Genomic DNA, 27,116 nt, shown 5'->3' with positions numbered 1-27,116 from the left:
CATTGATTTTCTCATTATGATGGAAACTTTGCAATAATTGGAGTTATCAATTTTAATCATCATTTTTAATAAAATTGACTGTGCGATATAGATTCAATCTCCTTATCTGAAGGTATACCAGTACAAATATGATTTTCCTAGGAAGGTTGAAATATATTTCAGTTCACCTTAATGCCTAGTACATAAATTTGGGCAAAAGAAGAAAAAATTCCTATGTGGAACATTCATATTTTTAATATATTTTTATTGCTTTTACCCATACTTATTTTTTATAAATACCTCAAGCTGGTGAACTTATCTAATATTCCTCTGGCCCATTTCTCAGCTGTATTGGCCTGTGGGTGTCTGTTATGTGGTGTTGCCCAGTTGTTATTTTATGATATACAGTGTTCCCTCGACTTTCACGGGGGATGCGTTCTGAGACCGCCCGCAAAAGTCGAATTTCCACGAAGTAGAGATGCGGAAGTAAATACACTATTTTTGGTTATGAACAGTATCACAAGCCTTCCCTTAACACGTTAAACCCCTAAATTACAATTTCCCATTCCTTTAGCAAGCATTTAGATTATTACTCACCATGTTTATTTATTAAAGTTTATTTTAAAAAAAGTTTATTAAAGGCGGATGAAAGTTTGGCGATGACATATGACGTCATCGGGCGGGAAAAACCGTGATATAGGGGAAAAAACCGCGAAGTATTTTTTAATTAATATTTTTAAAAAACAGTGGTATAGACTTTTAGCGAAGTTCGGACCCGCAAAAATCGAGGGAACACTGTATGTAGTTTCAACTTACTGTTTATACAGTACAGTGGTACCTCGAGATACGAGTTTAATTCGTTCCGGACCTGGGCTCTTAAGTCGAGCAGCTCTTATCTCGAACGACTTTTCCCCATAGGAATTAATGTAAATAATTTTAATTGGTTCCAGCCCTCAAAAAACTCACAAAGTTAGTCTAAATTATGCAGAAAGACATGTTTTTAATGAAGAAATGTACATGTACATATAAATGAATAATGAAGTTTCTTTCACTTAACTTGTAAACTTTCTTAAACTTTTAAATTTACATATGTTCAACTTCTCTGCCACCCAATCCTGTAGGACAGAGGTCCCCAACCCTTTTTGCACCAGGGACCGGCTTTAAGCGATCAAGAGAGGAATGGGTGAATGAATGGACGGAGGGTGGGAAGGAAGGAAGGAAAGAGGGAAGGGACAGGAACAGAGGAAGGAAGCAAGGAAACTTATGAAAGGGGAGAGTAAGAGAGGAATGAGTGAAGGGAGGGAGGGAAGAAGGTGGGAAGGAGAAAGAAAAGAAGAAATAGAGGAAGGGAAGGTAAAAGAGAGAAAGAAAAAGAGCAAGAAAGAAAGCTGCAAGCACCCCCCCGAGCCCCCCAGGCCGGCTGCAACCTTTTAAAACACGCGCGCCGCTTCGCAGCTGTCTCCTGAAGCCGAACGCGGAAGTTAGCGTTTGGCTTCAGGAGACAGCTCCTTGGCGCTTGTATCTCGAATTTGGGCTTGTAAGTAGAACAAAAATATCTCTCCCCTCCCAGCTCTTATCTCGAGTTGCTCTTAAGTAGAGCAGCTCTTATGTCGGGGTTCCACTGTATTTGGTTTACAATTGTTAAGACCCTGGTCATGCATTTGAGAAGGGGTAATGCACTTTTAATAAACAAACAATCAAACAGTCATATTTCTTGAAAAGTGAAGCATATTATGCCAAAAAAGCATTATATTAATCACTATCAAGAAATAAGATAAAACAATATTAATATATTTTTAATATATTAAAAATAATGTACTGATGTATCTGAGGAAGGTGGGTGGTTATGAAATCTAAACAAAAAATAAATAAATGTTGCTTTTCCTAGATAATTAGATTTATATCTCATTCTTCAATCTAATAGTTCAACGATTATTTTGATTCTAATCCAGAAGCTGATAAGTACATTAGAGGAAAACATTAAGCACACCCCATCTTTCTTTGGCAACACGGTGGTCAGAGTGAAGCTTGAGATTGGATGTGCTTCTAATAAACTAATTGTGGCCCATTTCCAGATACTGGAGAGCACTTTCCTGTAAAAGAGATCTCTAAGTATAGCTCCACATAAAGTAACCATACACAGTTCCAAGGCATTTTCTGACTCCTGGGAATGGCTCTTGAGAGAGTCAGAAATGGAAAAAAATGGAAAAAGTAGTGGAAGTAGAAAAAATATACATGTTGTTAAATGAAATTCGGCATGTTCAATTTAAATGAACTTGTTCAGAATAATGCTGATATTATTATCAAAATTATAATGTCAGCAAAAGCAATACACCTACCTTTAAGTTCAATCTTATACATAGGGGAAAAATAGTTCTGTAGCATTTGAAAGCCTGCTGATATACAATGGCATAACTACCTAGAGCCCCTTTGTGAGTGAGATTTATTCATTTATCTATCTATCTATCTATCTATCTATCTATCTATCTATCTATCTATCTATCTATCTATCTATCTATCTATCTATCTATTTGACTTCTATGCTGCCCAATCCCGAAGGATGGGTGAAGGACTTGAACCAGATGGTGGTTCAAATATGTGATCGATAAATGTGATGGCTATCTTGATCTTTTTTATTATACTTTGCAAACATCTCAATATCACATATTAATTAAAATATGTATTTATATAAAAACTACAGTACAAAAATAAGGGTTGAGAAACTTAAAGGATATAAATTAAATACTATAATCATTCATAATAGTAATACATAATCATATACTGTATGCTTAAAGTCATAAGCAAAATCAGATTTGCTATGAGAATGCGATTGGTAGCATTTTTTTTGAAGTCTTGTTGATATACTGTAGATTTTTAACCATTAAAACATAGGCAAAACCATTTGTTGTTTTATTGTAACAATGTTTTTCATCTACTTTGAAAATCACTTCCACTGGGCTATAGACTTAAGTTTTACTCTATGGATATTTAAATGATATATGTTTTACTTTAAAAATAAAATAAACCTGTTGAAATTATTGTACATCTACACCCGGTATATATATAAAAAATACCCCAACACACACCCTTGAAATATTTATTTTTATTTATTTATTTATTTTGTCCAATACACAATGAGGGAGTGGGTGTATATATATATACCGTGTTTCCCCGAAAGTAAGACAGTGTCTTACTTTCTTTTTATCCCCAAAAGCCCCACTATGTCTTACTTTCGGGGTATGTCTTATATTGGAAAAAAATTGTCAAATTTTTTGTTTTAACCATAAAATTAACATTTATTAACAACCTGAACAGTATTGTATTCACCACAAAACAGCAGATGGTACCCCAGTATGCCAGTGTGTATGTTTTACTGATGTATGATTAATACTGTGTGCATTACCGTATTTTAAGCAGGAGGCGGCAGTGACAAGTGCAGGGGACGGCGCAGTGACGTATGGAGAGGGGGAAGGTGCGGACGTGGGCAGGAGGCGGCGCGCAGCTAGATGAGAGGGAGGCGGCAATACCCCCGTGTTTCCCCGAAAGTAAGACATATGTCTTACTTTCGGGATACGGCTTATATTAGCCGACCCCCCTGAAACCCCCGATACGTCTTACAATCGGGGGTGTCTTACTATCGGGGAAACAGGGTATATATATATATATATATATATATATATATATATATATATATATATATGTATGTATGTCACATGTTTTAAGCTGAATTTGAAAATTAAGGGAGACTAGGATAGATCTATTTCGGCCTTATTTTGGCCTCATCAGCTAGCCATACCCACTGGGACTTGAACCTGCAACCTTTGCCTTGTAAGGCAGAGAATTATCCTCTAGGCTACAGTATCCAATCCCTTCAGCTCTGTACCAGGGAAGGGTTACATTTTGTGTCGAATCACACTGGTATATTGAAGGAACATCACAGCTCCTTTTTTGCCTCTCGGCCCAACCCAGGGCCATATATATATATATATATATATATATATATATATATATATATATATATATATATATATATGATATATATATATATATATATACATATATATATATATATATATATACATATATATATATATATATACACACACACACACACACATAGTAAAATACATGATGAAGGTTATAGAGGAGATACTCATAGTAAAATATATCTAAGAAATAATAGAAAAGAAGATATAGTAATAGAACATATCAATGAAAGAATAGAAGAAGAGATATAGGAATAGAAGAAAGATATAGGAGATATAGGTGAGCTATAGGACAGGGGACGGAAGGCACTCTAGTGCACTTATACTAGAGTGCCTTCCGTCCCCTGTCCTATAGCTATATCTTCTTTTCTATTATTTCTTAGATATATTTTACTATGAGTATCTCCTCTATAACCTTCATCATGTATTTTACTATGTGTGTGTGTGTGTGTATATATATATATATGTATGTATGTATGTATGTATGTGTATATATATATATATATTCATTTGCAAAAACACAAAGATTGGAACTCCAGCCTGATGATGGTGAATGAGATTTCACCGAAACGTCGCATAGACATGCAAAACATTACACAGGGCAAAACCCGAACTCAGAACAATCTACATATATATATATATATATATATATATATATATATATATATATATATATATATATATATATATATATATATATATATATATATGGCCCTGGGTTGGGCCTGGGTTTATGTTTGGTATGTATGTGCTGTTTGGTTTTTAATTATGATAGGGTTTTTAGTTTTTTTTAAATATTAAATTTGTGCCAGTATAATATTGTTTTTATCGTTGTTGTGAGCCGCCCCGAGTCTTCGGAGAGGGGCTGCATACAAATCTAATAAATAATAATAATAATAATAATAATTATTATTATTATTATTATTATTATTATTATTATTATACGGCAAGCAAAGGATACTGCAAAATATTTATTCTCACCCCACTCCTGGGGGAAGGATATTGCAAAATCTCCATTCCCTCCCCACTCTGCGGCCAGCCAGAGGTGGTATTTGCCAGTTCTCCGAACTACTCAAAATTTCTGCTACCAGTTCTCCAGAACCTGCTGAATTTCATCCCCGGTCCCCAGTCTTGGGCAGGTGGCTGGACTACAAGATTTCTAAGGATCCCTCCAGTCCTGTGATTCTATGACTGTAGCAGTGTTTCTCAAATAGTGCCTCCCCGGGGGGGAGGGCGCAAAGCGATGCCAGGGAAGGCGTGTGACCCCCGGGGAATGCCCTTTTTTTTACCAAAGGGAGTAGTGAATTTTTTTGCACTGAACAATAGCACACAGCACAGAGTAGGAGATATGAAGTGCATATAACAAACCCTTAAGAGACACCCTGAAAAAATATTGAACAGGGATGAAAAGAAAGGAGGAGAGAGATGGAGATAATGAGAAAGCCCAAAAACCAAAATGAAGAAATATGATGAAGCATATGTATCGATTGGCTTCACTGTGACTACGGTGGGAGATGAGGAAAGACTGGTATGTTTACTTTGTCTAAAAATGTTAGAAGCAGACAGCATGAAGCCAAATAAATTAAGACGTCACTTAAACGAATCCCAGCGACCGATTAGGTCCCACAGAGTTGGCCTTCTCCAGGTCCCGTCGACTAAACAATGTCGTCTGGCGGGTCCCAGGGGAAGAGCCTTCTCTGTGGCGGCCCTGACTCTCTGGAACCAGCTCCCCCCGGAGATTAGAACTGCCCCCACCCTCCTTGCCTTCCGTAAACTCCTTAAAACTCACCTCTGCTGTCAGGCATGGGGGAATTGAGGCATTCCCCCCTCCCCCGGGCCTATACAATTTATGTATGGTATGTCTGTGTGTATGTCTGGTTTAATCATGGGGTTTTTAATTTTTTTTTAAATTTATTAGATTTGTTGTGAATTGTTTTATTGTATGTTGTTAGCCGCCCCGAGTCTACGGAGAGGGACGGCATACAAATCTAATAAATAATAAATAAATAAATAAATAAATAAATAAACAAACACACCAATTACACTGATAAGCCGCTTGAGTTTTTTTCAGCTGAAACATTTCATTTCATTTCATTTATTGGATTTATATGCCGCCCCTCTCCGAAAACTCGGGGCGGCTAACAACAGTCATGAACAATATACAGTAAAAATCCAATACTAAAAACTAACTTAAAACCCCTTAATATATAAAACCAGCATACGTACAAACATACCATACATACAGTTGTATCAGCCTAGGGGGAGAAGAAGTCTTAATTCCCCCATGCCTGGCGGCAGAGGTGGGTTTTAAGTAGCTTACGAAAGGCAAGGAGGGTAGGGGCAGTTCTAATCTCTGGGGGGAGTTGGTTCCAGAGGGTCGGAGTCGCCACAGAGAAGGCTTTTCCCCTGGATATTTGCTGAATATTGCAAACAATGGTCCCCGCGGAGAGTTGTGGGGTGTGTGTGAAATGTTTACTTCTTCCTGGGGGGGGGGGGGGGGGGTTGTAACAGAAAATAATTGAGAAACACTGCCATTATTTATTCCTTGAATATAGTCAAACCAAGATAAACAGACCTGGAACTAGCTGTGACTGCAATGCATATTTTTGTATTGTTCATACTCTCATGTCACTAGGGGAACTGTTTAGTTACTGTAAATGCCCTGAACAATGTTTGCATTTTCTTTATGTAGCAAAATAAAGATTTTGAAAGACTTATACATCTGTTACATATATGTCCAAATGAAAGAACACCGAAGGACATTCTACAGGTAAGTGATAACTATGAACACTTGTTTGATTGATAATTTTGAACACAATAATATGAAAAAAATGTGTGGACAATTATTGCTTATACCAATATTTGAATTAAGTCATTCAACTTAATTTTAACATTTGTTTAAAAAGGTAGTAACCATTATTGTATGTAAATGTTGAATCATATTAAATTCATTTATTAAATGAAACATCATGCACTCCAAACAATACCTATGCTAATTTTTTTATCTTTCAATTGTGGCAAATTGATGCTTCCTTCCAAAAGAAAAAGAGGGTTTTATTTATAGCCAAGAAATATGATGTCTTCATAATAAGCTGCGTGTAAATTATTTGATTCTTGTTAATGATAATTCTGAAATGATTTCTCTAACAATGAGAATCTGTTGTTACAAACCTTTATAAATAATGGTACAGCATTATGGTAATGGATGTCAGAGGTTTTTTGAATTCTTTACTCTATTTCTATGCCTAAATCCAATAAATAAATAAATAATAAATGTGTGTGTGTGTGTGTGTGTGTGTACAAAACTCATTCCACTTCATAGAAACTATAATGAAACAAAGCCTACTATCCAGCGACCTTCTCGTGAGCTTCCATGTCATATCCCTGTTCACCAAAGTGCCTATTAAAGAAGCCTTGACAGCTATCCAAAACAAATACCCCTGCCCCCCAAAGCACATCTTAGATCTGACCAACCACTGACCAACAAACACATACTTCATCCACAATGGGCAAAGATACAAACAGAAGGAGCCCCCATGGGATCACCCCCTCACCTGTCATCGCACACCTATACATGGAATATTTTGAAACCAATGCCTTGGATAAATCTGAACACAAACCCAGACTCTGTCTTAGATAAGTAGATTACACCTTCATAATTTGGCCACAAGGGAAAGAAAAACTGGACAACTTCCTCACCCATCTCTACAGCCTACATCCCAAAATACAATTCATGGAAATAGAAGCCAACAACTAACTTGCCTTTCTGGACATCCTGATCTACAAAAAATCCAATGGCTCCCTAGGACACCACTATTTACCGGACAAAGCCACACACCAACCTCTACTTAAATGCATTTATACTTATAGGCCACTCGACTCCTTCCAGACTCTGGACAGCCTACGGCATATAAAAGCAGTATAAAATAATCTGAAAACCCATTAAAAACATTAATCCTTTAGTGGCCGGATCCAGATGGTATTAAATTTATTCATGGCCCCAGCAGGATCCCACCACTCTATATATGCTGCGCTGGCTGCAACTTGCAGGGCACATTCTATACAACAAGAGAAATGCTTATTGTTTTCCATTTGACCGAGAAATAAGAGGGGATATTTGATTTTAGAGAATCCGATCTCTGATTTTGGAAGGAGGTGAAATTTAGGAAACCCTCTGGCATTTGGGATGCTATCCAACAAACCTAGCTTTTGTAGTTTTAATAGGCTATGTAATTACTTTCATGTGCTACTATATAAAGACACATTTTGTTAACTCTCTGTATAATAGGCAGGCTTTTAGATCTCATAGATTTTTTATTTAAGTGTTTCAATATAAAAGCTTTTCTGTAAAGCTGATAAATATTGACAAGCGTTTTATCTTTTAACATTAAATTATGAAATGTAACTTTACATATTGGGGCATTAACCGACAAGCTATGGTCTGTTTATATCAAAACCTATGCCAGAGATTTGTTTGACTCAATAAATATCTGATTTATAAATCATTATTTCTTGAAGCAGTGACAATATTAGTAAAGTAAAACTATCCATCAGTTAATAATCGGCCTTGCTAATGTAATTATTTGAATTTTTCCATTGGTAATTTGTCCAAGGAAATCATTTTAAAGAAATGATTCCCTGACTGGGAGTTCCTTTACAATAAAAACCACAACTGTCAAATTAGAAGCTCTTTCTAAAAAAGCTTCGGAAAATAAAATCTATAGTTTTTTTCATATCTATTTTCTTTATTCACACATGTCTTGAGATTCTGTACATGTTAGAAACTCAAGAAAAAAATTGTTTCCATAAGAGATGACTTAAGGCTTTAATTTGTTTAAAGATACTGCTTTAGTTGCATTATGATAAACTTTCCCTAAGTTGTTGCAAAAATTCTAATTCCCTGCCTTCCAACAAACTAGAATATTTTATTAGACACAAGGAATTCTGGGAATTCTGATCAAAACACATCTGGATTGTGACTGATAGTGGAGTTTATATCTGATTTCTGCTTTTTGGAGACTTTGAATTATCCTAGTTCAATTCTTGTTTTGTTTTGTTTTTATTAATAATTATAATTTATTCTGCTGAACTAAACTTTTCACTAGAAAAAGAATATCTTTTCTCAACCTCAGTGCTGTATTGTACAAACCATCTGTTTACAGAAGTGAAATCAAAACCTTCAAGAAGCAAACTATAGCTTTTGTGATTATTTTATATTCTTGAAAAGAAGCTCCCATTCCATAACAACAACAACAACAACAACAACAGAGTTGGAAGGGACCTTGGAGGTCTTCTAGTCCAACCCCCTGCTTAGGCAGGAAACCCTACCCTACTTCAGAAAAATTATTGTCCAACATCTTCTTAAAAACAGGAAATTTCTCCTTAGTTCTAAGTTATTTCTCTCCTTATTTAGTTTCCACCCATTGCTTCTTGTTCTATTCTCAGGTGCTTTGGAGAATAGGTTGATTGCTAGTAGATTGCTAGATTCCTTTTTACAAACTTTGAAGATTACCATATAAATCAGAGTCTTAGCATGCAAGACAGACCACAAAATTGAATAAAAATAAAAGGTTTAATTGATTTTTTTTCAAAAAGCAACTGGATTTTCTGGTTTTTCTTTGAAGATGCTGAAGAAGCTTCTTGGATGAGAAGCGAAACATCTTCAAAAGAAAAAAAACCAAGGAAGTCCAGTTGCCTCTTGGAAAAAGCACCTTTGGGACAATCATAACCTGGATCATTGAGAATCTCCATAGCTTTTATTGAAATTTATTTGAAATCTTGCATTTCAAGTGAGAATGACTAAATCTCACCAGATTTTGAGCAATATATCTTAGAAAGCTAACTCAAGTTATATTGAGGCAATGCAGAGCCAGTTTCATGAACAGAACACAGTTGGGATATATTATCTTGTTATCCTAGAACAATGATTCTATTAAACATTGTTCCTTGGATTGAATGTGTCATTTGGGATATGTCACAGAGTGCTTGCTACTCCATTAAAACAGGCTTCCGCTTAGACAAGAGAAAAGAGACGACAAATTAAAAGTAGACAAAGTACTGTAATTTTTGGAGTATAAGACGCATTTAAATTTATTTGGATTTGTTACGATTTGTTTATGCCTTGTTGTGAGCCGCCCCGAGTCCGAGGGGCGGCATACAAATCTAAATAATAAATAAATAATAAATAAATAAAATTTTAATTTTGGGGGGGAAAAATAGAGGGGGAAAAATCTGCTTACCAGGTATTCATCTGGCTAGCGTCCTTAGTCTGGTCAGCTTCAGCACATCATTTTATCCCCTGGTTAGGGCTTTAAAAACCCTTCTTTGGAGGGAATAGCAATGAAAAAAAAAGCCTGTAATCCAGTAATTGCTGAGATCATTAATGCCTTGTTAGGACTGAAAAAATCTTCCAAAAAAGAGCTACATTCAGAGTATAAGATGCACCCAAATTTTTAGACATATGCAAATACAATTATTGTCATTATTGAAGGGTTGCTGGCTCCCACTGCTACCCGTGTGCTCTGCGCACCGCTCCACATTTCCAGTAGACATGCGTGTGTGCCTTCACGAGATTTTGCTTCTGCGCATGCTCAGGGAGCAAAATCTCGCGAGAGGACATGTACACTTGTGAGATTTTGGTGGGTTTTTTTGCTTTTGCACGTGCATGGAAGCAAAAAAATGCCAAAAATTGCCAAAATCTCATGCTCCCATGTATTATCTCACAAGAATGTGCTTCCTGCACATGCGCAGAAGCAAAACTTCGCTCGGGCGCAAAGGTTTGCTTCTGTGCATGTGCAGTCACCCAGAGCTGCCGGCACAGCTCTATTTTTGCTACTGGAATGCCGCCCTCCCCCATCCAGGTAGGAACCCAATATTGATTGTCATGCCTCCAAACTGCAGAATTCTTTAGCAGACAGAGTAATAAAGCACAAAGAACAGGCTTTTTTTTTAGTAGTCCTCAATGTACAACAGTTCATTTAATGAACATTCTAAGTTACAATGGCACTGAAAAAAAGTGATTTACAACTGTTTTCATAGTTACGACCAGGGGTGAAATCCAGCAGGTTCTAACAGGTTCTGGAGAACCGATAGTGGACATTTTGAGTAATTCGGGGAACCAGCAAACACCAGCTCTGGCTGGCCCCAGAGTGTGGAGGGAATGGAGATTTTGCAATATCCTTCTTCTGAGACAACCACAAAACCACGCCCACCAAGCCATATCAAGCCCACCAAGCCACGCCCACAGAATTGGTAGTTTATTAAAAAATTGGATTTCACCACTGGTGGCGACCTTTGAAGCAGCCCCTGAGTCCAGGGAGGGCAGAAACGCCCCCTGTCCCCAAATAGGCCAAATAGGCCACGCCCACCCAGCAACTGGGCAGAGAATTCCTAAAAATTTTGAATCTGACCCCTATGCATTGTGATATGCAATCTCACACTACTCACCAGAGCTTACAAAACTTTCGCCAGACCCATCCTTGAATACAGTTCATCTGCTTGGAACCCATACCGCATATTGGACATTAACACCCTTGAAAATATCCAGATACTTCACCAGAAGAGCCCTTCACTCTTTCACCTGTAACAGAATACCCTACGAAACTAGACTTTCAATCCTGAGCCTTGAAAGCCTTGCACTCCGACACCTTAAATGTGATCTAAGTATTGCTCACAAGATCATATGCTGCAACGTCCTACTGCCAACGACTGCTTCAGTTTCAATCACAACAATACAAGAGCTCACAACAGATACAAGTTCAATATTAACCGCTCCAAATTTGACTGTAAAAAATACAACTTTAGCAATCGAGTTGTCAAAGCGTGGAACTCATTACCGGACTCTGTAGTGTCATCCCCTAACCCCCATCATTTTACCCTTAGACTATCCACGGTTGACCTCTCCATATTCCTAAGAGGTCAGTAAGGGGCGTACATAAGTGCCCAAGCGTGCCTCCTGTCCCCTGTCCTAATGTCTCTTCTATAACTCTCTATCTTTTTCCTCTATCACTCTACAATATCTCTTTCTTCTAATACTCTTCCTATGTTTTATATTATCCATTGATTGATGTACTATATGTATATCCCCTGTAACCTCATTGTGTTTGGGACAAAATAAAATAAATGAATGAATAAACAAACAAACAAATAAATAGTGATACATTGATAGTGCCTGGCCTTCGATACCCGGATTGCTATAAACTACCTTCTCCCCCTGCCTCTGCAGATTCAATTGTGTTTGGAGACAAACAGAACCTTTTACAGCTTCCCCAGCAATGTACAACAGAAACTCTGCCAAGCTTTCATCTATCAAAAGTAAGTAAGGAGCCTGGGTGATACTATTGGATGCGAATGAGATCCACTCCATGAGCTCTCTTCAGAAAGCTAGGTCAGAAGGTGAATGTTTTTCAAGAAAGCTGAATTTCCACCCCGATTAAATATTTATCATTCTTTAGAAATGACCTGCCCCATTAAAATAAAATATTGACGGATGCAAGCTACATAATATTACTTTGGTATTCTGCGATTCAACAGCCGCCTTCTAATGGAGAGCTTCTAGACCTTTGGTGACTAAGAAAAATACAAATGTATAGATAGATGGCTTTACTTTGAAAGATAATGTATAAAGCTCATTAAAGGTGTGTATTGTTTTTTCCTAGCTGGCACTTTGCAGCTTGTCTATAAAGTTTCCAACAAATCTTCATTTAGTAGAGTGAACATTTTCAAGCTGAGGACAAAAATTAGAGGAGACTCTTTAGCTATGGCTGCGATGACGAACCTATGGCAACTGTGCCAGAGGTGGCACACAGTGCTCTCTCTGGGGGCACGCAAGCCGTCGCCCCTGTTCAGCTCTGGTGTGCATGTGTGCATGCCTCTTGCCGGTCAGCTGGTTGTCAAATATCTGCTGCACATGTGGGGGGGGGGGCGCACAGAGAGGCATGTATGTGGGGGGGCACATGCATGGGGCAAAGTGCATGTGGAGGCATGCACACATGCACGAGGCGGGGCGCATACATTGGGGCCACGCATATGGTTGGACACTCGGTCCAGTAAAGGTTAGCCATCACTGAGCTATGGTATCAAATTTTGTTTGCATAATCCACAGTTGTATCTGTTGGCCCAGTCATCGGATACTTCATATACCCTCTAAAAAATAAATGAATTCAAGCACTTTTTAAAATTTGGCCTTTACTATTTTTAAGTGGATTTAAAAAAAAAAAAAAAAAGGTTCAGAAATATTGTAGCTATATGGCAGGACATTGCTTTTCTAAGTGTAAGGAAGGAAATACGTTTTTTCCAAAGATAGATCCTCTTGATTAATATGATAAATTGATACTTTTTCAGATTAGAAGCAAAAAATATAATTTGGAAGCAGTGTTGGCACTTCCTGAAAGAAGCTGTGCTGAAATATATTTGAACAGATGGAAGTAACCTTGCTGAAATCAGATATGGGACACTAGCAATAACACTTAGACTTATATACCACTTCACAGTGCTTTACAGCCCTCTCTTAAGGCAGAGTCGGCCTATTGTCCCCGACAATCTGGATCCTCATTTTACCAACCTCAGAAGGATGGAAAGCTAAGTTAACCTTGAGCTGGTCAGAATCAAACTCCCGACCTGGTGGCAGTTGGAAGTCAGCAGAATTAGCCTGCAATACTCTGTTCTAACTATTGTGCCACCACAGATCTTCACGGCAAAGCAATGAAGTTCATGAATATTTCATATCAAGATTGTGCCATTTTTAAAATTGCAAAAAAATATGATTTTCCACTTAATAAAGGAAAAGCCCTTCTAAATATTACTGTAATAATGCCTTAATACAAATAGGACGTCCCCTGTCCTATTGCTCTCCTATATCTCCTATACCTTCTATTCCTATATCTCTTCTTCTATTCTTTCATTGATATGTTCTATTACTATATCTTATTTTCTATTCTTTCCTAGATATATTTTACTATGAGTATCTCCTCTATAACCTTCATCATGTATTTTACTATGTGTATATAGATGTATACCCACTAAAACCCTCATTGTGTATTGGACAAAATAAATAAATAAAAATAAATAAATAATATCGGAGCAATTATTTTGCTAGGATTCCTTGCATTGTATCCATTCAAAAGCAAGAAAAATCTTTACAGAGGGATGCCAAAAAGAGATGCCTTTAACATATCTGTGCATTCTTTGTGGCTTTTTACAAGCGTACTTATTGTCCTCTAAAAATCAAGGAGACTACATGAATCTGATATGCAAATTAGTAAATCATCTGCAGAAAATAAGAATTATTTATTGGCCAAGTGTGATTGGACACACAGGGAACTTGTCTTTGATTCAAATGCTGTCAGTGTACATAAAAGAAAAGATACATTTGTCAAGAATCATGTGGTACAGCACTGCATGATTGTCATGGGGTATACAAATAAGCAATCAGGAAAGTCAGATTGCACGCATATTTAAAAATGTCTGCTTCTAAACATATACTGAAATTCATGAAGCAGTAGAATTGAGTACTTTAGTTCTTTGATGATATGAACCATAATATTTTATTCCATTGCTTGTATCGCAGGTCAGGACATATTTGTAAGGTACAATACTCAATTTCTATTGAGTAAACCTAAGGAAACTACATAATATAGTGTTCCCTCGATTTTCGCGGGTTTGAACTTCGCGAAACGTCTATACCACGGTTTTTAAAAAAGTATTAATAAAAAAATACTTTGCAGTTTTTTTCCCTATACCACGGTTTTTCCTGTCCGATGACATCATATGTCATTACCAAACTTTCGTCTGCCTTTAAAAAACATTTTTTTAAATAAACTTTGATAAATAAACATGGTGAGTAATAATCTAAATGGTTGCTAAGGGAATGGGAAATTGTAATATAGGGGTTTAAAGTGTTAAGGGAAGGCTTGGGATACTGTTCATAGCCAAAAATAGTGTATTTACTTCCGCATCTCTACTTCGCGGAAATTCGACTTTCGCTGGCGGTCTCGGAACACATCCCCCGCGAAAATCGAGGGAACACTCTATTTAGAACAGGATTGTAGGATTCTTCTATGATCATATAAAGAAGGTACAAAAGTACTGAATATTTAAAATATTTAAAAATGATTCATATTTACATATACCTAAAATATTTATCATATACTCCATACAAGGATATCCCTTCTTAAAAATCAGTTGCTGATTACATTCTAAGTATTGTAGAAATGACTTGTAAAATATTTATTCTTATAGGTACATAACTGGAACAGTCATTATGAAACAAGGACATGAGGCAACTGAATGTTACTTACTATTGTCTGGCAAGCTGAAATTTACTATAACTGATGAAAAATGTGAAAATGGGATTTTAGCCTCCAAAGTACTGTATGAACTGGAAGGAGAAGATTTCATAGGGGTAACCATTTTCCTGTTTATAAAATAAAATAATTTGCACAGATGCCAATTCTTAGTGTACAGAGTTAAAAAAGATGAAAGAGAAATGTGTCAAGAATAATTTTAAACTTACATTAAGAAAGTATGTGCAGGGCAATTGATTACTAGGGTTTTATAATGTTTCCAATAAATAATCCCATTTCTATGGCAGTGTAAATCATTTTCATGAACGAAAGAAGAAACCCAATGAGAACAGAACCATGGCAAAATGAATTCCCAACCCACCTAGGAAGGCCAATAAGATACCATGGCCAATAGTATCAAAAGTTACCAAGTTTCCCTTCATTCAGGTCCCAACATAAACCATTCAAGAGAGTGACTAATGTCACCTTTGCATGGGTTTGAACCTAGACTGGGGAAGGATCTAAACCAGTGATGGCAAACCTATGGCGTGCGTGCCACAGGTGGTACGTGGAGCCATGTCTGCCGGCACATGAGCCATTTGCCCTAGCGCAGCTCCAGTGTGCATATGTGAGCTGGCTAGTTGATATTTGGCTCGCACAGAGCTCTGGGAGGGCATTTTAGGTTTCCAGGAGGGCCAGGGGGTTGTTTTTGCCCTCCTCAGGCTCCAGGAAAGCCTCTGGAGCCTGTGGAGGGTGAAAAAATGGGTGTACTGGGCCCACCAGAAGTTTGGAAATGGGCTGTTTTGGGCCTCCAGAGGGCCTCTGCAGGGGTTAGGGTGGCCATTTTCGCCCTTCCAGGCATTGAATTATGGGTGTGTGGGCATTTGCATATGTGTGATAGTGTGCGCGCACAAGCTTTTGGCACCCAGGAAAAAAAGTTCATCATCTAAAACATTCATTTATATAGAACTGTGCAGCTGATTAGCTTCACCAATCTCAGGGCCCTTCTCCAAAGAGGAGACATTGGATGCAAAATGCTAAGAGTAATTTTGATATAACTGACTAATATGCTTTTGTATATTTTTCTTAGTAAATTGACAGAAAGGCAGGCTAAAACTACTCTTGTTTTTCAAGGAAACCTGTCTGTTGACCAACATGAGACGTCCTGCTTCAGTTATTTGTAAATCTGACGCCGAACTTCTTGTGATTGACAAAAAGGTATGGGGTATAGACTTCTTTTCCTCACCAAATATTTTGGATTTGGCAGTGGTAACATTTGGTTGGAGAGCTCCGTTCTAGCTGTGACACTGATGTACACAATATCACTACCTAAAGTTTGTTTTTCTATTTCTGAAAAGTTGGTTTCTTGCAAGAGCAACAACAAAAAGTTGTTTCGTAGCACGCATGAGTTAAATCACAAATTTTTGCAGGCCCTTTTCATGCAATAGTTTAACTCAGGAGTAGGGAACATTGGCTCTTCTATGACATGTGGACTTCAATTCCAGAATTCCCGAGCTAGCATGATTGGCTCAGGAATTCTGGGAATTGAAGTCCACAAGTCATAGAAGAGTCAACATTCCCTACCCCTAGTAAGGAAAGGAAAGAAAATTCAGAGGTAAATAATGATGAGTAAGACATCTGTTTGTGATAATGCTAATTGTAGGATTTTTATTTTTTTAAAAATGAAATTGCTGTGGAGAAAAAGGGCATGAACGCTGCTGCGATGGATGCCCAAGATTTGTGCGCAATGGATGCCCAAGATTTTTCTCGCCGATTGCTGAAGTTTGAATTTTTTGGCTGGAGGAGAATGGGTATGGTGCCACTGCATTGATTGACATTTGCTTTCTGGAGTATGGTGATAAGCCAAAGTTTCATCTCCTGTCACTTTACAGCGGAGAAAAGCCTCACCTTCAATCTCGAAATGGTCAAGAAATTCTCGGGCGGCACTGACTCTGTCAATTTTTTGTGCTTCAGTAAACATCTTGGGCACCCATCACAGCAGCATTTGTGCCCTTAGCATTCAGGTAGCGTATTACAGCGCGTACTTCGCACTTGGAGGGAAACGGAATGAGGACGCTCATCTCTAACCTTCACTACAACGCCAGTCGATGATCTGAATAAACAAATTCTCACAGCCAACCCACACTCAGTAAAAGACCTTGGAATACTAATATCAAATGACCTAAGTGCTAAAGCTCACTGCAACAATATCGCCAAAAAAGCTTCTAGAGTTGTTAACCTGATTCTACGTAGCTTCTGCTCCGGAAATCTCACACTACTCACAAGAGCCTACAAAACTTTTGCCAGACCCATCCTTGAATACAGCTCATCTGTCTGGAATCCATGCCACATCTCGGACCTCAACACCCTTGAAAACGTCTAAAGATATTTCACCAGAAGAGCCCTTCACTCCTCCACTTGAAACAGAATACCCTACAAAAATAGACTAACAATCCTGGGTCTAGAAAGCTTAGAACTACGGCGCCTAAAACACAATTTAAGTATTGCCCACAAGATCATATGCTGCAACGTCCTACCGGTCAATGACTACTTCAGCTTCAACCACAACAACACAAGAGCACGCAACAGATTCAAACTTAATATTAACCGCTCCAAACTTGACTGTAAAAAATATGACTTTAACAATCGAGTTGTTGAAGCGTGGAACTCATTACCGGACTCAATAGTGTCAACCCCTAACCCCCAACATTTCTCCCTTAGACTATCCACGATTGACCTCTCCAGGTTCCTAAGAGGTCAGTAAGGGGCGTACATAAGTGCACTAGTGTGCCTTTCATCCCCTGTCCAATTGTCTTTCCTTTATCTCATATATCATATATATTTTCTTCCTTTCATATATCTTCTCTATTTTTACATATTATCTTTATATATGTTACTTCTTGTCTATTCTCTTCCATATGTATTGTGTATTGGACAAATGAATAAATAAAATAAATAAAAATAAATCTACTGACCACTGGCACTGCTTGTTCTTTTCTGCTGGCTTCCATTTATACGATAGTAATGCTAACTTCCCCCGCGAACATTTCCTGCGAGAGCTACGTGCCTTGTAACCTTACTTTACAGATAATCCTTGCATAAGTGCCCAAAGCAAAAAGGCAGAATGTGTGAGATTAATTACATTAATTAATTATTGAAAACGCTGTCCTCATTTATGCTTTCACTGCAAAAGGAGTAATGTATGAGCCAAAACATCTGCATCGTTGCTGGTTCCTCTTTCAGACTTGCCCATCTTGTTTAGCCTCTAGGTTCTTTGTGTTCAAAGTGTCCATCCAGTGGGCGTCTCCTGATTCCTAGGTATTAAATGTAAGGTGGTATGGCATAAATTAAAATTTACATGTGGAAGGCAGTATTGCACTAATAGACTTTCCCCGTAACAGTACATCAGATCAACATTTTTCTCTCATGTGAATCAGTGGGTTCCACTTAACTTCCCTACCAGTTCGCATTGCGTCAAAAGTGCGTGTTTTGTATCACATCGGGGAAACGACCTTTGGCGCATGTGCAGAAGCCTTTGTGCATGTGCAGAGGGTTCTTTGCCAGCTGCTTTGAAGGAGTGGAGGATCAGTTCGGGAGCATGGGCAGCTGGCCATCGCTGCCAGTTCGTTGAGTGGGGGCATATTTCCGCCACTGGCTTGGGCAAACCAGTTCGAACCGGCAGCAAGACATCACTGCAATAAGGGGCTGCTGGTTACGCGGACTGGTGCGCAGCTCCAATTAGATTAGATTAGATTAATTGGATTTATATGCCGCCCCTCTCCGCAAACTCGGGGCGGCTCACAACAATAATAAAAAACAGTACATAATAAAAATCCAATGCCCACCAATCTAATTACAATTTAAAATTAGTAATTTCCTAAAACAATCCCAATATATATAAAAAACAGGCACACAGTCAATCAATCAACAACATAACATGGGCAAGGGGGAGATGTTTTAGTTCCCCCATGCCTGATGGCAGAGGTGGGTCTTAAGGAGTTTACGAAAGGCAAGGACGGTGGGGGCAATCCTAATCTCAGGGGGGAGCTGGTTCCAGAGGGTCGGGGCCGCCACAGAGAAGGCTCTTCCCCTGGGTCCTGTCAGACGACATTGTTTAGTCGACGGGACCCGAAGAAGGCCGACTCTGTGGGACCTAACCGGCCGCTGGGATTCATGCGGCAGGAGGCGGTCCCGAAGATATTCTGGTCCGGTGCCATGAAGGGCTTTATAGGTCATAACCAATACTTTGAATTGTGACCGGAAACTGATCGGCAATCAATGTAGACTGCGGAGTGTTGGAGTAATATGGGCATACTTAGAGAAGCCCATAATTGCTCTCGCAGCTGCATTCTGCACGATCTGAAGTTTCCGAACACTTTTCAAAGGTAGCCCCATGTAGAGAGCATTACAGTAGTCGAGCCTCGAGGTGATGAGGGCATGAGTGACTGTGAGCAGTGACTCCCGGTTCAAATAGGGCCGCAACTGGCGCACCAGGCGAACCTGGGCAAACGCCCCCCTCGCCACAGCTGAAAGATGTTTCTCTAATGAGAGCTGTGGATCGAGGAGGACGCCCAAGTTGCGGACCCTCTCTGAGGGGGTCAATGATTCCCCCCCCCCAGTTGGAAAAATGGAAAAATGGGAGCTGCGCGCACAGCTGTGCATTCCTAACACATGCACCCACGCGAGATTTGGCTTCTCCACATTCATAGCAAGCAAAATCTCGTGTGAAAGCGGAAGCGAGATATTAGCGATTCTCACTGATTTTTTGCATGCACGGAAGCAAAAATATCAGTAAAAACCACTGAAATCTCGCTCGTGTGTGCATCCTCACACAAGATTTTGCTTGCTGTGCATGTGTGTGCACCCGACAGATGAATGTGTGCCTGCAACAGCCATGGAGGGTGCACTGCTAGCATCGAAGATGAGTGGCCCTTCACTACATCACTGGTATGAATATTCATGACAATAACAGCCGTGCCTGTTACAGCTAAATGAATTATCAATCATAGTTCTCCTTGAGCAGCAAAACGAAAGAATAGGCTCCTGTGAGATTTTAGATGTAAGATAGAAAAGATCTTTGTGGTATTTTACACTATAATCTTCAGCAATTAACTTCAAGTTTTTCCTCTCAGTTACAGGTTTAACATTAACTGCTGTAATCAAAATATATTTCTAATTCATTAACAGTGTAGATTTTATAATATCTTATTTTACAATCATAGTAAAAGAGTGAAGCATATGATAGGAAATCTGGATTTTATTTTATTTATTTTATTTATTTATTTTATAATTTTTTTTATTAATTTTCATAAAAAACAAACAAATACATACAAACAATAAACATAAAGTGGGGGTGTATTTCCCCCGCTTCTTATGAAAGTATACATTCAAATATAGAAAAAGAATACATAATTAAAAATATGTTAACTATTGTAGAAAAAAAAGTTAATAAGTTTGAGTTAAAGTTTTACAAATCTTGAATTCAATGTAGATGTTAAATAGGGTTAGTATAGCATAGTTGCCAGAAAGATACCTTTAATATAACGCTAATTAGTATGATGAAATAATGTCAAACCATCAATCCAAAGATTTAAGCTAATATCAATTATTATACATCAAAGATCTTAGTATATTGCATTATATTTGTGCATACACTACTATATCATAATCATCAAAAAGTACTTTTGAACTAGTATTAATATTGTTATCACCTAGGTAAAAACAAATACAAAAGAAATAACTAAAAATCAATCTATATGTGTTATTTTTTCTTATCTATCCATTTATAAACATTGTTCCATGTTTCATAAAATTTAGTATCTTCTTGATCGTTTAGTCTTCTTGTCATCATGTCCATTTCAGCGCAATCTAATATTTTGGCTATAACCTCTTCTTCCTTGGGGATTTCCTCCCCTTTCCAATTTTGCGCATATATTATTCTAGCCGCGGTTAATATGTGTATAATTAAATAAAAAATTTCTTTCTTGTAGGTCTGATTTGTAACACCTAGTAAATAAAATTCCGGGGTGTTATCTATATCTTGCTTTATTATTTCTTTTAATATTTTTTCAATCATCTTCCAATATGTTTTAGCTTTACCACATGTCCACCATTGATGGTAATAAGTTCCTATATCCTTCTTACATTTCCAGCATACTGGGGATGTTTTGGGAAACATTTTTGCTATCCTATTTGGTGGGAGATGCCATCTATAAAACATTTTAATTTGATTTTCTTTTAATGAAACTGATTTAGTCATTTTCCAATTATTGATCCACACTTTCTCCCATGTGTCTATGTCTATTTCCTTGCCGATATTTCTACACCATCTTATCATAGTGTCTTTTAAAGTCAGCTCTATATTTTTATGAGCGATGAGTAGTTTATATATTTTCCCTATCATTTTTGTTGAATTAGTGGTAATTAAGGTAGTTAAAGGATTCTTACTTTTATTAAAAATGTAAAGAGTTTTATCCTTCTGATATCTAGATCGGATCTGGGCGTAGTGCCACCAGTCTATTATTATCCCTTCTTCTTGTAGTTCAATTCTAGATTTAAGCTTCATCTGATCATTTAATAATTCTTTATATCTATGAGTTATTTTCTTGTCTTTTATAGACTTTGGATGCGTTATTGCTTCTAAAGGAGCTAGCCATTCTGGGATATTTAAAAAATGATTTTTCTTTATGTCTTTCCATACTTCTAATAAGTATTTCCTTAATGTATGCCTTTTAAAATATGAATGGTTTTTGTCTTTATCATACCATAAAAATGCATGCCATCCAAGCATTAAATCATGTCCTTCTAGGTTAAGTGTTCTTTTATTATCTAGGATTATCCACTCTCTAAGCCATGTTAATGCAGCAGCCTGATAGTATAGTTTCCAATTTGGAAGGCCAAATCCTCCTCTTTCTTTAATATCTTCTAAGCAATTTATTTTTATCCTTGCTTTTTTCCCTTGCCATATAAATTTTTTAACTAGGTTTGTTAAAGTTTTTAAAAAAATTCCACCTGGGTTTATTGGTATTACCTGAAAAAGAAATAAAACCTTGGGTAAAATATTCATCTTAATTGTTGCAATTCTTCCTAGAAAAGATATTTTCAAATTATTCCACATTGCTAAGTCTTTTTTAATTTCTACTAATAATTTTATATAGTTATCATTTTTTAATGTTATTGTTTTCGCTGTTAAATTTATTCCTAAATATTTTACTTTTTTTACAGTCTTTATTCCAGAAATACTTTCTAATTTGGTTTCTTGTGTTTTATTCATATTTTTGGTCAAGAAATGTGTTTTACTTTTATTTATCTTTAAACCTGCTACGTTTCCGTATTGTTCAATGGTTTGCAGTAAGGTAGAAACTGTTGTTGTCGGTTCTTCAATTATGAACATTAGATCATCTGCAAAGGCCTGGAGTTTATAGGTTTCGTCTCCTACAGTTAAACCTTTTATTTTAGGGTCCGCTCTTATTTTAATTAATAAGGTTTCAAGAGTCATGATAAATAACAATGGTGATATAGGACAACCTTGACGAACTCCCTTGTTTATATCAAGTGTTGGTAATTGATTGTTGTTCAGTATTATGTTCGTTGTTTGTTTTGAATAAATAGTATCTATTAAGTTAACAAATTTTGAGCCAAATCTCATTTTATTTAATAGCATTTTTATGAATATCCAATTAACGTTGTCGAAGGCCTTTTGAGCATCTAGAAACATTAAAGATGCCGTCTTGTCTGGGTGTTGTTCATAGTACTTAGTATATTTATTACAGTTCTAAGATTATTTTTAATTTGTCTCCCTGGAAGAAACCCATTTTGGTCTTGGTGTATTATTCCATTTATAACTCTTTTAAGTCTCTCTGCATAGATGGCGATAAATATCTTATAGTCTACATTTAATAATGATATAGGCCTATAGTTTTTAATTTTTTCTGGTTCTGTACCCTGTTTGTGTATTAAGGTTGTCAGTGATTCTGACCAAGATTTGGGGATTTTTCCCTCAAGTCTACATAAATTAAAGGTTTCTAACATATGGTTTCTTATTGTTTCATTCTCTATCTTGTACCATTCTGCAGGTATGGCATCTGGGCCTGTGGCCTTATTACTTTTCTGTTTTTTAATTGTTGTTAGGAGTTCCTCCATTGTTATTGGTCCATCCATGGTGGCCTGTTGGTCTTCTGTTATTTGTGGTAAATTTGAAGCTTTTAAATAGTTAAAAACTTCATCTTCAGTGACATGATCTTTAGCATATAGCTCTTTATAGAAGTTATACACAATGTCTGCCTTACCTTCTGTATCATATTTTATTATGCCATCTTTGTCTTCTAATTTTTGGATTAATTTTGATTGGCTCTGTTTTCTAAGTTTATACGCTAACCATCTGCCGGGTTTATTTGCGTGTTCAAAATATTGTTGCTTTGCTCTTTTGATCTTTTCAGTTAGTTGGTTTTGTTCTATAACTCTAATTTTATGTTTAATTACATTTATTTCTGTCTTTAAATCTCTGTTCTTAATGTGTTGCTGCGATAAGGATTCTAATTGTTTTAGTTCATTTGTTAATTGTAAGTACTCTAATTTCTTTTCCTTATTATGTTTTGCTGTATAAGATATTGTTAAGCCTCTTATATACGCTTTAACTGTGTCCCATAAATTCTGTGGAGTAGTGTCTGATGTTTTATTAATTTCAAAAAATATTTTTAATTCCTTCTCAATCCAATCCTTATATTTCTTATCATTTAATATATATCTATTCATCCGCCAGTTGTTCTGTTTATTATTCATCGTCATATAGACCACTATTGGGTTGTGATCAGCCCATGTATTAACATCTATCTCGACCTCTCTTATTTGTTCTGCCACCATTTTTGGCGCCCATATCATGTCAATTCTCGTCCAAATTTTGTGAGGGTTGGAGTAGAAGGTAAATTGCCTTTTGTGGGGGTGTCTTTCCCTCCAAATATCACTTAGTAATAATTCCGCTTTCATTTTTTGGAAAGTACTAGGTAGCAAATTCCTTCTTGTTTTTTTACCTTTTTCCCTTTTTTTGTTGCCTCCCCCTCCTGAATGGTCTAATTGTCTATTCGTAATAGCATTGAAGTCACCTATTATCAATACATTGTCGATAGCTAAGTCTATTATTATTTGGTGTAAATTTTTATAAAATGTCATTTGGTCTTCATTGGGAGCATAGATAGAAACAACCACTAGAGGTCTAGGTTCAATATCAACTTGTACAATCAGTATCCTACCCTCTTTATCCTTATATATTTGTTTGGAATTTATAGAATTCTTAACATACATCACTACACCTCTTTTTTTTTTGTCTGCTAATGCAGCATACATTTTTCCAATTTTGGGATTCAACAGTAATTTTTGGTTATCTTTTTTAATATGAACTTCTTGTAATATTGCAATCTGAACATTTTGATTTCTAATTTTAGAAAAAATTTGCTTCCTTTTTCTTGGTTCGTTAAGTCCATTGACATTTATGGAAAAGATTTTTAAGTCTTTATTTGTTATCATTTAATGGGTTTTTTGGTTTCTCGCTGAGGTTGAACTCTTCTAGGACCTTGGTCCTGCTCTATTACTTGAGCGGTGGCTCCCAAATCTTCTTCTTGCTGAGTTGGTAATTTTTCCCCTGGTTGCTGTTGAGCTGGTTGTAGTTGGACCACTTGTTGCTTACTTGTGTAATCGGAGTGGCCGATGCCACTCTTTTCAAGAAAGTACATGGCTTGTTCTACGTTTTCCAGTTTGTACCTTGTAGAACGCCATGTCAGAGAAAGTCCTTGTGGAATAAGCCAACGGTAAGTGATATTTTCTTTGATCAAGATTTTAGTTAAAAAGTGATAATCTCTTCTGTTTTCTCTGACACTTCTTGGAACTTGTTTTAGTATCTTTATGTCTACTCCATGTCGTTGAGGCTGGGAATTTCTTGAGTAATGAAGTATCTCATCTCGCAACGCTTTTCTTGTGAACTTAATATGTATCTCTCTTGGGAGGTTGTGTCGACGGATATAGCTATTCGAGATTCGGTATACTTCATCGATTTCTTTCAGTAGAGCTGCAGGATCCTCTTGGAGTATACCTCCAATAATCTCCGCCATAGTCATTTTTAAATCTTCATCTTTTTCCTCTTTTATATTCTGAAATCGAAGTCCGTACGAAGCTCGTTGCATCTCCAGCTGGATGATTGATTCATCATATCTTCTGTATCTTTCATCAGCTCTCCCTTCAAGGTAGTCCATTCTTTTCTCATTTTTATCAGATTGCTCTTCAACTTTTTTAACTCGGTCATCACTTTCTTGGAGTGTTTGTTGGATCTGCTTTATCTGGTCTTTCATCTCACCCATGTCAGCTTTCATTTGGGCCATCTCCACTTTGAATTCTGCCAAGTCCGCTTTTATGGCTTCTCTTTGTTGTGTTGCCTCCTCCTTTATGGCTTCTCTTTGTTGTGTTGCCTCCTCCTTTATGGCCTCTCTTTGTTGAGTGGCATCTTCTTGTGATTTAACCATGAAGTCCTTCAAAGTATTTAAAGTCTCATGTATAGTTGCAAGGTTGGACTGCATTGTTTTGTCTTTGTCTTTATCTTTGGTGGACATGGTTATCACCTGGTGTGAAGGGGAAGAATGCGGTGACACTTGTGGAGAGAGGGTAGTTGGTGTAGTTTGTTTTTTTGCTGTTTTAACAAGGGTTGAGGTATGGGACATTATCAAATTAGAATCCACTATTTCAAATTTGAAATTGGTTTCAATTTATATATAGTGAAAAAGAAAAAAATTGCTATAAATTCCAAATCTGTTCAGTGTAATTCCAAATCTGTTCAATGAAATTCCCTTAAAATATAACTATACCAATTCAATACCAATTCAATTAATAACAGAATTCAAAAAAAAATATTATTATTCAATGCCACAAGAAGAGAGAACAGGTATTAACCTTTGGAAATAAGAGGGAGACAAAAAATAAAAGAAAAAAAGAAATATCAGCTATATATAGAAAACAAAAGAAAAAGCATTGGAGGGGAAGCTTTGGGAGGAGGGAAGAAAGGGGAGAAAGGGAAAAAAATAAAAGTTATTAAAGTTATTAATGAAAAGTGAAAAGAGTTGTTCAAAGGGAAAAAGAAAAAGGGAGGTAATATTTTAATTCAACTATTTAAAATAGAGCAGGAACCCAAGGGTTATTAACAATGCATATAGTTCAAGCTAAACTTCTTCTAATAATAAGAATGCACAAGGAATTAAAAAAAAAGTCAAAGGAAAGTCAGGAAAAAAAAATAATTATGCAAAGACACAATAGCAATATTATATACTTAATATACTTAAGTTCTTCTTATGGAACCTGTAATTTTGCTAGAAAGTAAAGATGAAGATCCAAGTCTCAGAGGGTGAAGTTGTATTTGGTTTCAGTTCAAGGTTCAAAGAGTAAGACAAATCAGAAGCTTGCTTGTATTCAAAGTGAAGTCAGTTTATTTTCCAAGTTCAAGGCAGGAACAAAGAAACAAATCCCAAGATGGAGTCAAGTTAATTTCTATGCAGCAGGGCAGATGTTAAACAAAAGAATTCTCAACAAATAATCCAAAAGGAGTCAGCAAATAATCCAAAAAGGCTCAGCAAGTAATCCAAATAGGTTAATCCAATAGTAAGTAATCCAAAAAAGAAGTGATTTCAATCTCTTCTAGATTCCATTTAGTTCATAGTTATTAAATTATTTCATGTTGTGAAAAGGAGCAACAAGAAAGAGAAAAAAAGGCAGCAAAGCTGTGTTCCTCCGCTTCAAAATTTAAGCCCAGAACATTATGATTTTGACAGTCTATCAAAAACCAATTCTAATCATCACTAGTAATTTCCTTTAGCAGTTAAAATTTTCTAAA

General features: G+C 36.8%; 1 protein-coding gene across 2 annotated transcripts in view; it reads left to right on the top strand.

Moving 5' to 3' along the window:
• Positions 1–27,116, top strand: part of LOC139170268 (cyclic nucleotide-binding domain-containing protein 2-like) — a 73,397-nt gene that overhangs the window by 2,690 nt on the left and 43,591 nt on the right. For both annotated transcript variants that reach the window (XM_070757245.1, XM_070757244.1), the window contains exons 3-6: positions 6,658–6,735; positions 12,190–12,278; positions 15,204–15,366; positions 16,382–16,465. In XM_070757245.1, coding sequence (XP_070613346.1) covers positions 6,658–6,735; positions 12,190–12,278; positions 15,204–15,366; positions 16,382–16,465 — 414 coding nt within the window. The remainder of the gene's footprint in view (positions 1–6,657; positions 6,736–12,189; positions 12,279–15,203; positions 15,367–16,381; positions 16,466–27,116) is intronic.

This window comes from Erythrolamprus reginae, chromosome 7 (assembly GCF_031021105.1).
Source record: "Erythrolamprus reginae isolate rEryReg1 chromosome 7, rEryReg1.hap1, whole genome shotgun sequence".
NCBI classification, from domain to species: domain Eukaryota; kingdom Metazoa; phylum Chordata; class Lepidosauria; order Squamata; family Dipsadidae; genus Erythrolamprus; species Erythrolamprus reginae.
This window is presented reverse-complemented; position numbering and strand designations above follow the sequence as displayed.